The sequence below is a fragment of the Meriones unguiculatus genome, chromosome 3 (assembly GCF_030254825.1).
Source record: "Meriones unguiculatus strain TT.TT164.6M chromosome 3, Bangor_MerUng_6.1, whole genome shotgun sequence".
Taxonomy (NCBI): Eukaryota; Metazoa; Chordata; class Mammalia; order Rodentia; family Muridae; genus Meriones; species Meriones unguiculatus.
This window is the reverse complement of record NC_083351.1, coordinates 147,301,691-147,317,450: the sequence shown is the minus strand read 5'-3', so window position 1 is coordinate 147,317,450 and position 15,760 is coordinate 147,301,691. Positions and strand designations below refer to the sequence as shown.

Below are 15,760 nucleotides of genomic sequence, written 5' to 3'. Positions count from 1 at the left end.
GGGGTTGTCAGTTGATATTGCTGCTGGGGAAATGTATGAGTTTTCTCTTCTAGTCCAGGGTTTAAATACTATCTACCCCATGGGCAAAGGGGTCAAGGCCCCCGAAGGTTTATCCACATGCATTTGGACCTATATACAATCTGTTTTGGCTCAGAGCTTCTGAATTGCCCACAGTGCTTATCTGCTGCAGGTTTCCTTTGCTTCCTTGAAGCTAACCACACAGCCTTGGTCAATGTGATGTAATACTCAAGGTACTGAGAGCTAAAAGCAAGTGAGAGCATTGACTCTCTTTACTCACAGCCATACTTAACTCTAGTTCAGTGACATAACTCCAGTTCCAAAGGACCCTGTACCCCCACCTGACTTCTGCAGACAATAAGCATACACTTGGTTCACACACACATACACGTATGTATGGTGGCTTGAATAGCTGCGGCCCTCATATTCTAATGTGTTTGAATACTTGGCACACAGGGAATGGCACTGTTAGGAAGGAGGACCTTGTTGGAGTAGGTGTGATCTTGTTGGAGGAAGTGTGTCACTGTGGGTGTGGGCGTTGAGGTCTCCTGTGCTCAAGCTACCCTCAGTATGGACACGCTCTCTCCTCGCTGCCTGCAGATCAAGATGTAGAACTCTCAGCTCCTTCTTCAGCACCATGTCTGCCTGCGTGCTTCCCACCATGATAATAGGCTAAACCTCTGAAACAGTACACCAGCCCCAATTAAATGTTTTCCCTTATAAGGGTTGCCTAGGTCATGGTGTCTCTTCACAGCAATAAAACCCTTAAGACAGCAGGCAAAACAGTTGCACATAAAATAAAATTAATAAATGTTTATTTGTTAGTTCCTTTCATGTACTCATTTAATTTTGTTTGCACATTTTTTTCATTATCAGGCAATCTTTAATCTTTTTCTTTTTGTGTTCATTTATTCTTTGTTTTTCTTCCACACTCCCTCCCCATCTTTTTACCTTTTTCTCTTTCTTTTTCCCCCAGAAACTATTTAGTATTGGCACAGAAACAGGCCTGTAAACCAGTGGAATAGAACAGAAGATCAAGAAATCAACCTACACAGCTATAGTCACTTAATTTTTTTTTTGTTTCAGTTTTGTTTTGTTTTTTAGAACAGGGTTTCTCTGTGTAGCCTTGGCTGTCCTAGACCCATTTTGTAGGCCAACCTGGCCTCAAACACACAGAGATTGGCCTGCCTCTGCCTCCCTGAGTGCTAGGATTACAGTACAGGCATGTGCCACTGCTCCCAGATTCAGCCGCTTAATTTTCAACAACATTTCAAAAACACACACTGGGAAACACATGGTCTCTTCAACAACTGGTCCAGAAAAAACTGAATTTCCATGTGTGGAAGAATGAAACCAGGGCCTCAGTTTACCTCAGAATCAATTCAGAATCTACTGGAGACCTGAATGCAAGTATGACACTTCGAAATTGCTAGAGGAAATTACACATAAAACACTTGAAGGTAAAGGCTGGGACAGGGACTTCCTGACAAGGACACTCCAGCAGTACAGAAAATAACCGGAGGAACTAGAGAGTGGAACTGCATAAAACTTAAAGGCTCTGCAGAACAAATAAAACCATTGCCAGAATACAGAGAAAACCTTCAGAATTTGGAAAAAAAATCCAGCTATACATCAATCTAGTAATTAATGTCTTATATACGTGGAACAACTGCAAATGAAATAAAAAATCATCCAATCAATAAATTGAGCTGATTAAATGAACAGACAGTTCCCCAAAGAAACATAAAAAGTCAGTAAAATATTTGGGAGAGTATTCAATACCCTCATAGGGGAAGTGAAAAATTAAAACTGCATGGAGACTCTGTCTTACCCCAATCAGAATGACCATCATCAGGAAAACAAATGACAATAAAGGCCAGGAAGGATGTGGGGGAAGGAGGACACTCCTGTTCTACTGAAGGGAATGCAAACGTGGACAGCCAGTAGGGGAAAGGCTAAAAGTCCAAAAGCTAAAAGTGGACTAGCATGTGACCCATCCATACCACTCCCGGATTCATACCCACAGGGACCCCCTACACATATGCGTTTCTTACCTCGCTATTTGCATTAGCTGGGAAACGGAACCTACCTCAGTATCTATCAACCTATGAGTGGATTTTTTTTTAATGTGGTGTATACACACAATGGAAGTCACAGAGAAAAACTAAAATTGTAACATCTTCAGAAAGTAGACGCAACAGGAAATCATTACGTTATAACAAAATAAGCCAGATTCAAAAAGACAGGCACCGCATGTTTAATGTGTGGAATACAGACTGGAATGTATGTTGGGCGTGCAGGTGTGAGTGTCTGTGTGTGTGTGTGTGTGATAAAAGCTATAAAGGGGAGCATGAGAGGGGAGGAAGAGATGTTAAGGAGCATGGGAAGATAAGGAAGAGAGGTGATAAATACATGTGTCATGACTATCACACTGTCTGGGGGAAGGATGGTTGGAGGACGGCAGTGGGGGAGAGAATGAGTAAGAATACGATGATATTTTACATTTGAAAGTGCCATGATGAAACCCATCGCTTTGTATGCTAACTTAAAAGTTGGATTTAAGAGGGTGCTGCTCAGTCAGTAAGACGCTTGCTGGGTAACCATGGAGACCTGAATTTGACTCCCGGGACCCACATTTTAAAAGCCAGGTGTGTTGGCATGCTCTTGCAATCCAGGCACTAGAGAGACAGAGGCAGGCAGACCGAATGGGAGTGCTGGTTCAGCCAGGTTAGCCTAATGGGTGAACGTCAGGCTAGTGACAAACGATCTCAAAAAAAGCAAGGAGAGTGTTAAAAGTTCTTTTTATAAAACTACATTTGTTTCTTAGTTTCTCTCTTAATCCAGCTAGCACACAAATAATTGAGACTTTATTATGTTATTTTAACAATAAGCTTCACAACATAATACCTGAGCAGTTAATACTCTTTTCTTACCTTTCTAAACTAACCTGGTTTCCTCACAGTGTATGTGCCAGAGATATTTGCACTTTACAGCTTTTTTGATCCAGCTCTCTTCCTGATGTCTCTTGGACCTCTCCTGTCGCTGAACCGCCCTCACTGCTGGGAGCCAAGACCAGCTAGTGGAAAGTTACAGACAGCTGCAACAAGGTCGTGGGTGAGAGATTTATGTTTCTGGAACTTATGAGACATCTGTTTGTCAGGCTAGACATTTTGAGATATCTGAGCTGACATTCTTGTAGTATCTCTTTTAGTAAACATTCTTGCAGCATTCTGCATCATCAACCACCCTGTTATCTTTTATTGTAAACTACTTTGCTGACACATTTTCCCTCCCTGCCTTCTCCCCATAAATTTGTGTGAAAAATTTCAAATGAATGAGAGCTGGATCAGATTATAGACTTGCTCTCATTCCTTGTGTCTCTTGTCCTATCCCATTCTTTTCGCCCCTCCTTAGGAACCTGTTGAACCCCTGCTGGACAGGACACCTCACTTCCTCTTCTAACTCTTCCTCCCCTGGCTGACAGGACGTCCAGCCCTATTCTCTTCCCTGCTTAGTGATCGGCTGTAAGCTGCTTTATTGGCATATCAGGGAACAATTGGCGAGCAGAATTTACACAACATTGAGACAGGAGATTCTCAGAACAAAGGATTGCAACCAGATATTAGGGAGTACAGAAATAAGCATTTGAATTACACAATAACCTTATGCCTACAGGACAGCTGAGGAGTTCTGAATGACACAAAGGCTGACCTGTGTCCACACATACACTGGAATATTATTCAGCCTCTGAGAAGAAAATTCCGTCTTCTGCTGCACCATGGGTTAACGGAGAGGCCCTATGAGCAGTGACCTGACCAGACACCTGCGGCTCAGCTGTCATCTCAGCACTTGGGAAGCAGAGGCAGGGGGTATGCCAGTTCAAAACCAGCCTAGATTAGATAGAAAGTTCAAGGTCACCCTGAACAGCACAGTGAGACCCTGTTTCAAAGAAAAATTAAAGAACAAAACAAGGACTTGAGGTATGGCTTGGTGGCTGAGTGTTTGTCTGGATTTCTCCTGTTTGGTCCTCAGAAGAAAGGAAGGAGGAGAGAGAGAGAGAGAGAGAGAGAGAGAGAGAGAGAGAGAGAGAGAGAGAGAGAGAGAATGAGAGAGTGTGTTTTCGCATGTAGAGCTCTTCAAAAGTTATACTTGCAGAAGCAGAGAGCATAGTAACAATGGTTGCCTGAGGCTGACAGCTGACAGAAGACACAGGTAGGATGTGATTTCAGTGTACAGGATAAGTATCTACCACTCTAATGCATTGCAACTAAAGTTAATAACGACACAACAATTATTTAAGACCACTGAGAGACTGTATCTTTTTTTTTCTTTTTTTAAAGATTTATTTATTACTTATGCAATGTGTGTTAGCATGTACACCTGCACACCAGAAGAGGGAACCAGATTTCATGTTTAGATGGTTGTGAGCCACCATGTGGTTGCTGGGAATCGAACTCAGGACCTTTGGGAAGAGCAATCAGTGCTCTTATCCTCTGAGCCATTTCTCCTGCACCCGAGAGACTGTATCTTAAGTGCCCGGAGCAGGATTTTATAACAAAGACCAGGCTCCCCCCACCACCTTCATCATCCTTGTAACTGAACAAAGAAATAGATCTAGCTCAACCACAGTTGTCTTGGCTCAATCTGCAGTTGTGGTTTGCCAAAAATAGTTTGTTTGGGGGGATGGGAGTCTTGCCACACTCTTGGTATATGAAGAAGGAAGAAAAAAAGAAATTTTTTTTTTGTCCAAAAGTTTTATTTTTCCATTTAGGAAGTCATTTCATTCAGCAAAAAAAGATGGACCCTATGCTGCCTAGTTTTATGTGAACTTGGTATGAACTTGAGACTTTTGAGGGATGCAAACCTCAATTGGAAAAATGCCTCCATAAGATTGGGCTGCAAGCAAGTTGGGCACAGTGGCACACGCCTGTAATCCCAGCACTCTGGGAGGTAGAGGCAGCAGATCTCTGTGAGTTCGTAGGCCAGCCTAGTCTACAAAGCGAGTCCAGGACAGCCAAGGCTACACAGACAACCCCCCCCCCCCCAAAAAAAAAGGTTCACAAGCAAACTTTTAGGGCATTTTCTTAACTAGGGAGTCCAATGTGGTTGGGGCCACCTCCATGCTGGTTCTATAAAAAAAAAAAACAGGCTGAACAAGCCATAGAGAGCAAGCTAGTACACACACACACACACACACACCATGACCTCTGCATCAGCTCCTGCCTCCAGGTTCCTGCCCTGACTTCATATCCTGATTTCTGTTGATGAGGAACTGGGACGTGGAAGCATAAATGGAATAAACCCTTTCCTCCCCAACTTGCTTTTGGTCTTGTTTCTCATCATAGCAATAGAAACCCTAAGACACGTGTTCTGAAAGTGATACTTGTTCAGTAAGAACTGCACTTAGATGTTTGGACTTGTCCTGGGCTAATGCTGTGCAGCCCTGTCTTCTCTGGCAAGAATACAGAGACCGAATCCACCATCACTTCCACAGCAAGAGAGGAACACAGTAACAGCACAAGGCTGGGGTTCCCCTCTCCTTCCATTAATCACGACACTCTGGCGCAGATGGGATGAAGTGGAGTTTTGTCCCTGACAGAGTCTGAGGGACTGTTGCAGCTATGAGCTAGTAAAGTAGAAACGCCCAGTGATGATAATGTCGAGGGCATCCTCAGTGTCTGGGTTGACGTGAAAGTCCTGTCTCACCACCCACCGTGGCAGAGAAAAGAGCACGTGCATCAAATCATATGCTTGGCTAGAAACAGATCTCTTAGATAACCACGATTAAAAACTAAGCAAAAGGAAATTCGATATCTCGTTCATGGTAGAATTCTTGCAATGTAAGGGAATTAACCACACGCCACAGTCTCAGCATGAATCGCCCATTAGAATAACCTGATAAGACCAAGCGTCGTCACAGGGAGTCCTAATGAGTCGAGCTGGGGCAAGATTAAGCAGTGCAGTTTTCAAATGCTCTCAGGCTGAATGGAAGGTGCAGCCAGTGAGAAACCACAGCAACCCCATGGTGCTAATGGGCCTCCTTCCTCCTCAACAGCTCTGTCATGACTAGTAAGCTTAATGAAGTCGTATTCCTCAGCCCGAACTTCCTCCTCAGCAAAATGTTGGTAACAGCAGTTAACAACCCAATGAGTAAAACTGAGGTAACACATAAAGAATCTGGAACAGAGCTGAGATGTGGGGACACTCGAATACTCACTGTCATGGTCATGTTAACAGTGATGGTGATGATGATGATAGTGATGATGATGGTGGTGGTGGTGGTGATAATGGCGGTGGCAGTAGCAGTGGTGATAATGGTGATGCTGATGATGGTAGCAGTGGTTTTGATGGTGACAATGATGGTGATGATGGTGGTGGTGATAGTGGTAATAATGACAACAATGGGACATTTCCCCTGAGGCTCAGGCTAGAACATATTTCTTCATTCCAGAAAGCAAAGATTATAACTTCAACCCATGGGTTATAATTTTTATCATGGCTTTCTGTACTTGGAGTGGGCCTTGAGACTCTATGACAATTTTGATCTCACGGGAGGTGACAAGTGGGCTAGCTAAGGGCATATGGTAGCTTGTATGATCTGCCCGCAGGGCAAAGGCACTCACTCACCTGGGGTTGAAGTGAATGTTCTCGGGAACCCCTTTGTGGTCTATGACCACTTTCTGGTTGTCTCTGTAATTGGCAGGATCATCGGGGATCCCGAATTTGGCCATCTGAATCTCAGAGTCACTCAGGTCAGCATGAGAAATTCTTGCGTAACCTAACCTGGAGAAGAATTAGAAATGGTTTGTAAAAAGTCTCATTATAAAAACACTCTGATGAGTTTAACAACGGCCCAACCAAAATCCAGTGGGCTCTAATGGCCAGCACCTTCTGTTACTAAGCTAGCTTCCCATTTCTAACTTGGCTCTGTGTATCATGATTAGAACCAACTTGATTTATTACCCTAAATATTAACAGATACAGGATTTTCATAACATGGTAAATGAATAAGAAATATGTATACAGATTTAATTAACTCCACTTAGAAATCCTCGCTTTACTTTTGTGCTCGAACGACTGTTCTGTCCACACAAACTGCTTCCCATATAATTACGTTTTGAGTTAATAACAGTTACTACTTCAGAATGACAGGAATACATGCTTAAATTTTCTTACCTTTAAAAATCCAAATATCTCATTTTAGGTTTGGGGTGTGTGTGAACAGGGAGTAAAATGAAGTCCTTGCTCCCACTGAGCATTTGTTCTAGCTGGGGGACAAACTGAACAAGACTGTATGCATGAAATCTATGGCTTGGTGACAGATAAGTCCCACGGGAAAGTCCAGGGAGGAAGGAGTGCTGGTTAGCAGAGACTGCTGCCTCACAGAGCATGCTCACAAAGTACCTCTTTGAAAAGTAACAATGGAACAAGACACTGGATGATAAGGAGCAAGCAAGACAGATATGGGAGTAAGTGTAGGGGAAGGGACAAGAGAGAAAAAGGCTTGGAGCGGGTGGTTTTTCAGGAATCACCTGCACCAGGACTGAAGGGGGAATGTGAAAGGCAATGAACTTGGGATAGAGGGGATTCGGATGTAAAAAAAACCATCCTTGCACACACCTGGAGGACTCATATTCCTATGCAGAAGGGAGACGAGGGAAACGGGAATCCATCAGAGGGGTTGGGGCAGACATATGTGGTGGCCGCTGTGTAGGGTACACACCACGGGAAGGGGGGAGTGGGGAGCCTAGTGGAAATGTGAAAGAAAGGGGTCAGACAGGAAGGCTTAATGCTGATATCAGAAAACCCTGTGAGAGAGAAACAGAAACGAAGAACCAGGGTGGGTGGAGGCAGCCCACCTTCCCACGACAAAGAGGGACAAGAGCTGTGGCTGGATCAAATGGGGGATCTGAGCTGTCACACAGGTTAGGGCTTTGGGCTAAGCTCAGGCGTTGCAGCTCTGGCTAATTCCAAAGCAGTCACTGACAAATCTGGGCTGTTTAGTTCCTGAATCTCTAAGATCAAAGTTTTAGCCTGATTCATAGACCTGACCTTCAAAGATATTCCTAAAGTCCTTGAAGATAAGGAATGTGGTTATATTAAAAAAAATAATAATAAAAAACAAAAAACAAAACTCCCTGAAGCAGGGAGGCTTCCACTGTTGTTCAATTATCATTAATGCCTACTAAGTGCAGGACAGTGAATGGGGTGATTGAGAGACAGGACTTCAAAGGCCTGTGCCAAGGAAAAGCCGTGTGAGCCCTGGACAAGATGGCGCCACGTACCATCCAAAGGGAAAGCCCTCCCCAGACACCAACCTTGCTGCCTTCGTTGCCCTTTGGGAATATAAATGGCTTTTATTTAAACAACCCACACTCATTCTATGGTGTTTCACTAGGGCAACCAGGCTGGGACAATGCATAAGCTGTAACACACACACACACACACACACACACGGAGCCATCAGTTATCATAAATATGCCATGTCTTGATAACTAATCATTTTTGCAACTTGGAACTGTTATGCCTATTTCAGTCCACACGGAGGTTTGTTCTCTAGACTTCTGATACCCTATGACAAACAAATACCTGAATGTAGAGGGGAATAAAACAGTGTTCTCAGCCTTAGATAGGAAATACTTTACGAAGCAGCGTGTTCTGCCACAGCTCTTTGGGAACACTGACACAGTACTCAGGCTAGCTGGCCTGCAGCTCTCTGCTTGGGCCTCTTATCTAGTCTTTAAGCCAGTGCTGTAACCAGAATGACCTTCATAGCACCTAAATGATTTCCGGAACTTCCTTCATGAGCCAACTAGGTGAGTTTTCCGAGGGCCAGTAAGGTCACCATTATGCTTATATTCAGAGTCCTTAATGAGAGTCTATAGAACCTTAAAAGAGCTGCTCCCTCCCTCCCCACAACATACCCTGACAATACTCACCTGCTATGTCATTCCTCTCCCAACCCCAACACATACGGCAGCTTCCCTAGCGTCACCTCTCTTCAAACCAAACACTCGTGTGTTAGTTAGGGCCTCTGTACCTCTGCTCCCTGTATCCGCAAGGATGGTCTTCCAATGGTCCCATTCTTACGTGCATTGGTTAAACAGCGTTGTGTTAAATAGTTTACAGTGCCCTTATAATATCACTAAACTTGCTTAGCTAGTTCTGCCTTCTTAAACTGCTGAAACTATTAACTAGTGTAACCAAATAAAAATCAACATTTATAAAGAACAGCAAATGTTAGTTGCTCCCGTGACACTTTGTCTTCTAGAATTCACAGATTATTTTTTAAGTGCTTGTGCTCACCTGATCAGGCCCCGATACATGATGTACTCACACCATCTGTCTCGATCTGAGCTGTCAATATCCTATTGGAGAGCAGAGAGAATGCTTAAAATATAGAAAACCACGTCCTATTTTGAATTTTGAATTGCCCAAAAAGATAGAAAAAAAAAACAAAACGAAAGAAGGAAGAAAGGAAGGAAAGAAAGAAGGAAGGAAGATGAACTAGAGCACAGCTTATTTTCTCTCCACCCTCCTTCTGATCCTCCGAGCATTAATTATTCATTCACTCTAGACGGTTTTTGAATGGTTTCTAAGCCCCTCTCTATCTCTGAACTGATGCCAGGAGCACAGAGACTACACAGACGCATGGGTAAGTTGGCAGTTACCCCGTGGTCTCCAAATCTGTCACACACCCCCACCCAGCCAAACTGAGAGCCTCCATGCCCATTCCAGGCCTCCTAGCCAGGCTCTGGACACCAGTTACACCCCCGTGCCGCAGTGGCGTGTTAGAAAAAGCGCAGTGAAAGGATGAGAAACGCCTGGCTTTCTTCCTTTTCTTTCCCTTGCCTGTCTGTGCAGAGGGGCTCACCTCCACAGACCCTCAGCTGCCTGGTGCTTCTTAGCTCAAAGCCTGGTGTTTGGCAGGTGCTTGGTCTGTGTTTACTAAATCAAATCATGGACAGAAGCACATTCAGGAGCAATCAAGAGCCTTTTGATGTTGAAGGCTTGAAACCAGGCTCATTTTTCATCAGAGAAGGAGAAGGGATTTTTTTTTTTTCTATAATGTACTGGGAAAAAAAAAACCATAAATATGGAGCTTTGTGGCTGAAAGAAGAAATCTCCACTTCCTTCTTTTTAAATAGCCTATAAATAAATTATATATATATACCTTAGGTCTTGCCACCTCTAAATTTTAACTATTAAAATTTAACTTGGAATACACTTTATGTTACTAAAAATGTGCCACAATTTATAAATTTTATTTGCTACATAAAATGCACCTTGGTGTTAATCTCAGTTATTGCTTATATTATATACACCATTTGCATAGAAAAGAAAGTGTAAATAAATCTTAGAAATTAAGTTCAAAATGTTTAATAACTATAAAAAGCAAATAAATAAAATAAATAGGTTCTGTTTGCCTTGGGAAAGAGATAATCATTTAGTCATTTAGCTATAGATACCAGGGCCAATCGGCTATGAATCTGTTTAACTGTTATTTCAGTTCATTAGGATTTTATACAATGCTGTAAAATTTTAAGACTAAAGAATTTAATTACTCATTTCTTAAGGAGAAAACCCTGTTCATCCAAGCATATATGATTAAAATTCCTCTATACATCAATTAACTTCCTCATAGAAAAGCGAGATCAGAGTGTATTGCCAATCAAACAGCTTTTAGCCATTATACAGGAAACTAAAAGCGGATCAAATGAAAAGCAAGGTTACCTCCATTTCTCACAGGGGAGACTGGGAAGCCAGTGATTCCAGGCCCTCGGTTTTCCTTTGACTCTTTTGAGCTGCCCCAGGCTCTTTCCTGACATTGGTTCTCTCCTTTCCCTCACCTAATAGCTATCAGTTGAATGTGATTTAAAACACATTCCCCAAGGCTTCATGTGATGGACCTTTGGACTCCACTATGGCCATGTTGAAGTGTGCAAACTCTATAGGTCAGGGCCTAGGTGAAAGTGGTTAAGTCGTGGGGGTGCCTCCTCCAGAGGGGATTGGCTCTGGTCTCACAGAGGTCGTGACATCTCACTGGACTAGAGGCAGCTATCATAAGATGAGGCTGCTCCCTGTACTTGCTTCTCCCTTCCTAGGGCCATTTCCTTTTACCTTTCATCCACTGTGTTATGAAGCTGTGGTACGGCCTTCACTGGAGGCTGAAGAGATTAGGGTTGCCTAATCTTATAACACTAGCCTCTAAAACTATGAGGCAAGCAAATGATTTCTTCATAAACTACTGCGGTGACACAAACTAGAGTAACAGAGGCAGCTTTCTGTGTTCTCCTGCACTTCGCGAATTCCTCAAGGGAGGTGGCCTGAAGGTTTGCCTGTATCCTTGATCCCTGTCTCTGATCCTGATTAAGCTCCTGGATTCTAGATGATGTATCCTCTCATCATTTGGGTAGCTCCACTGGGCCATGCACATGCCTCAAACTCAGCCCAAAGCTGAGTTCCTCCTCTTTGCTATACTGTTTTTCTTCACTGTTCTTCTCTGTAATAAATGTTCCCATCACCACCAAACAAGGAATCCATTGGCTCCATTTCTGCCTAGTCCATGAATATAGAGGTCAACACAGTCCCCAGTGTTGCCCCCTTTCCAAAGAGCCAGCTCCCTGTGTAAATAGCCATCAAGATGGATTGCTCTACGACCATGTGACTGAACTCCGGTCAAAGAAATAAAAGCAGCAGAGCCCGGAGTCTGCATTTAGAGGCAACCTGCACACACTCTGGGCAGCCTCTTTAGCTCTCTCTCTATCTTCCCAAATAGAACATGGATGTTGTTCTGCGTGATCAGACTGCAGGAGTGGAGACCATGAGAGTGGAGGCCACGGTCAGGGGTTGTCAGAGAGACAGAGGCCATGGCAGCACAGGCCTGATAGAGTAGGGCCACATTAGAGAAAGAACAGTTCCAGACAACACAGAATGAGTGTCGTTTCAGTTTGGTTCTGACTTCCACCAAGACTTCTATACATGCTTCTCTATCATTCTCACCACTACTGTTTGAGTTTTTGTCATCTACCGAAACCCCTCTTTATGCCATGCTCTCTTTCTCCTTCCCAATGTTACGTCCTAAAGACAGTGAGAGTGATAAAATTGGCCACTTCTCTACAGACACATCTCCAGACAAGAGATTCAAAACAAAAAAGGAGAGAAATTTCTACTGAGCTTCATCAAACAGAGCAAATAATATGGGTCATATTCTGGTGCATGGATCAGTATTTGGTTTGTATATTATTTCCTGAATGCTTGATTTTATCAGGATACACTGAATAATTGAAGTGTTTTAGACCTGAAATGGTACAGTAAGACCCTACATAACCTGGAAACCACTCTTTCTGATATTCCAACTTTTTGTTTGTTTTGTTTTGTCTTGTTTTGTTTTGTTTTTTTAAGACAGGGTTTCTCTGTGTAGTCTTAACTGTCCTAGACTTACTTTGTAGACCAGGCTGGCCTCGAACTCACAAAGATCTGCCTGCCTCTGCCTCCCCGAGTGCTGGCGTGCGCCACTGTGCCTGGCTCCACTTCACCCCCTCATAACTAACTTTCACAGTGTGGCAGATTTCATTTTCTAAGCACAGTTACAATTATATCTTACGGGGCCTGTGGTATCCTTACTAGATAGATGTCTTCAACATTCTCTGAATCAAGCAGCGAGGTTTCTGTTCCTTCAGATGAATGTGGTAAGAATTATGATTACAGCAGAAGTGACCCTGGGCCACTTAGAAGGTCAAGTACTGGAGGACAATGCAGGCTCTCCCTTTGTTTACTCACTCTGGAACCCAGCCACCAAGAGGGAGGAAGCCAGTTAGCCCAGGAGCAGGAGCCATCCTCCTGAGCCAGAGCATTGCTTGTGACTCCTCCACACAGGAAATCCTATAGTGCCGAAGAGGCAGCTTAACGGCCCTGCATGAAGGACAACTGAGCTGTCCCCACTGAGCCCTGTCCACAGCACAGGTTAGTGAGCAAACCGGCGTGTTCTGTTGTTTTAAAGCAGTAGGCTATGTACAGAATATACTAAGTTGTCAGGGTGCTGGGAAGGTGACTCAGTTGGAAACATGACTGCCACGCAACCTTGGGTTCAGATCCCCAGCACGCATCTGGCTACGGTCGGTACCCAGTTGTACAAGTTGGTACACGCTGGTAATTCTAGCCCTGGGAAAGCGGTGCAAGCTGATCCCAGGGTCTATCCCGGGAGCTCCAGGTTCGGAGACAGACCCTGTCTCAAAACAGTGTGACAAACAACGGAGGAAGATACTTGACGTCAGCTCCAGACCTCTGATTACACACAAACACACACACACAATTTTTGGGTTGGGCTTTTTTAAGCGTATAGGAATAAAGAAGCATTTGATTTAGTAGATCAGAAGTCACATTAACCTTGTGTTACCTTCACGTTTCCGTGCTCCGTGAGTTGTACGTAATCTCTGGAACCAGGCTCTGAAGTGATATAGCCCAGAAATATCACTTGGTTTGAGCAGTTTTTCAGCAGTTTTGAAACTGCAATCGCCTGTAGCTTCCTGTCGAGGTCATCTCTAAAAAAAATAGGAAAAAGGAGCCTTTTCATTATATGTAAAACAATTAAATTCTATGTGATTATATGTATAACAAGTTTGAAAAAGAACAGATAGTCAAATTCCCCCCTTCCCCAAAATATCCTCAAACAGGGGACAAAGCCAGAGAGATTTCTGTTGGGAAAAGGTCTGAATTTTTATAATGAACAAGACACAGACAAAGCATTTCAAACTTGGGCTTGAGAAACTCTTGACTAAGAACAACCTTTCTTCAGAAGCCACCAAGTCAAATTGATTTAAAAGTCTCTTTTGGGGCTGAAGATGGCTTAGCACTTAAGAGTACTTGCTGCTCTTGTCGGGGAATGGAGTTTGGTTTCCAGCATCCATGCCAGCCAGCTCACAACCGCCTTTGACTTCAGCATCAAGGCATCTGTTACACTCTTCTGGTCTCCTCGAGCCCCCACACTCATCTACACATGCAGCTCACAGGCACACACACACGTGCATAGTCAAAACATAAAACAAATCTTTGAGCTTCTATTCCAAATACGGAATTTGCTCAACTCCTCACTGTTAATAAGTCATGGCAGGTGCGGGGATGCCGTTCAGCAGTGCACACCTGCCTCGCGTGCACAAAGACCTCTCTGTTTACTCTCCAACACTGTGAACGAACATAAACACACAAGGGAAGGAAGAAAGCATGGCAGTGGTGTTGTTAGGGTCCAGATCTCGCTGAGGAGAAGACCCCAAACTCACGAAGAAGGCAAACAGCAGGGAGAGTTCATTTTCTGCAGAACTCCAGCATGCTGGGGTCACCACTCACAGGCCTTATTTATAGATGGTCAGTTAGGAAAATTCCTGGGATGAGTAGGTGACCTTTACCTTGATTGGTGGGCAGCCGGCCAAGGGGTACAGGGTCAGTCCTGATTGGCCGGGGGCTTAGAGACTTTCCCAAGTAGCTGTGATGTGAGGAGGTGTGGCCCAGCCAGACATTGGGGCTGATGCTGACTGGCTGCCCTTTCCCTGTGGGTTCTCTTTCTAGAAACGGAAACCAAAACAGAAACCCAAGTCTAGCCAGGTCAAGTTAAGGCTAAAGCCTTTCATTGTCGTCAGATTGGCCTGATGGTGGGTCGGCTGGAATGAAAGCCCTCTCAGTGTGAGATCTGGTCATCAGGATCACAGCTAAAGAACTAACAGCCAAATAATAGATCCAGGGACACGAATAAGAGGAAGAGTTGTAGCACTTATAGGTCAGCCCGGGCTGGTGTAACCACAGCTACTTCAGCTGAACGCTCTCTTGCCCAAATACTGGCTGGGCACCTTGCCTTTAATATGCTAATTACTGTAGGCATGAAGACATGAAAACAGATCAATAGGCAAGAACATTAGACTTTTGACAGGCTTACAGTCTCAGAAAAGAAAAAAAAAAAAACCATCATGTTTGATATGAGCTATCCGGAAAATAGAGGCACTTCAGGAGTTTCGAACAAAGTGCATTTAATGTAGGGAATTGGTTACTTGAGTGATGAGAAGTTAATCAGGGGCCAGTGACCCAATCAGAGGCGGGGAGCAATGAGACATTAACACCATTTCTACCACAAGAGGATGGAGAGGCAGAGGGACACTACAGAGTCAGAACCAGGTCCCAGGTCCCAGGAAGGAACTGCAGCCACGGAAGAGATTTGTCTGCTACCAGAGATGCCAGAAAACACACAGAGAAGGGGTGAAAACGTCCCAGCTCCTCCCTTTTCTTAGCTTCCAACCTTATTCCTCTCATCAGCTAAATCCACCTAGAAAGCAGAAGGCGAAGGATGTTGGGAAATGTATAGAACGGGGGCAGGTGCAAGGGACAGATCTACGGGGAAACGAGTGGTTGACAAGCAAAGGTTTCATAGACCAACCGATGAGTGTTACAGGGACAGAGCAAGATGGCGAAAGGTCACCAGGAACCTAGAAGTTTGGAGAAATCCTACTGAAGGAGGCTCGAAGACAGGGCTTAGCCGAATAAATATGTGTGGACGGGCAGTGTTGCCTATCAGTTGTTTGTGAAAACGGGGAAAGAAAGGAACATCGGATCCCAGCAACACAGATATTTGTGCCAATAACCCTGTGAGGGCAGGGAGTGATTTTTTTTTTCCCCAGTCTGCTCTCACGTGTAGTTCCAAGCCTTTGTGAGCTCTGGCTTTGTTCTGACTTCTGGTTGTGTGACCCTGACCTCT

General features: G+C 44.1%; 1 protein-coding gene across 1 annotated transcript in view; it reads right to left on the bottom strand.

The window, feature by feature from the left end:
• The window catches only part of Cwh43 (cell wall biogenesis 43 C-terminal homolog), a 41,013-nt gene that overhangs the window by 2,800 nt on the left and 22,453 nt on the right, over window positions 1–15,760 (bottom strand). Inside the window, exons 13-15 of the mRNA XM_021645897.2 lie at window positions 13,418–13,562; window positions 9,325–9,386; window positions 6,646–6,801 (exon numbers count right to left, since the gene is read on the bottom strand). Of these exons, the coding sequence (XP_021501572.1) occupies window positions 6,646–6,801; window positions 9,325–9,386; window positions 13,418–13,562 (363 nt within the window). The remainder of the gene's footprint in view (window positions 1–6,645; window positions 6,802–9,324; window positions 9,387–13,417; window positions 13,563–15,760) is intronic.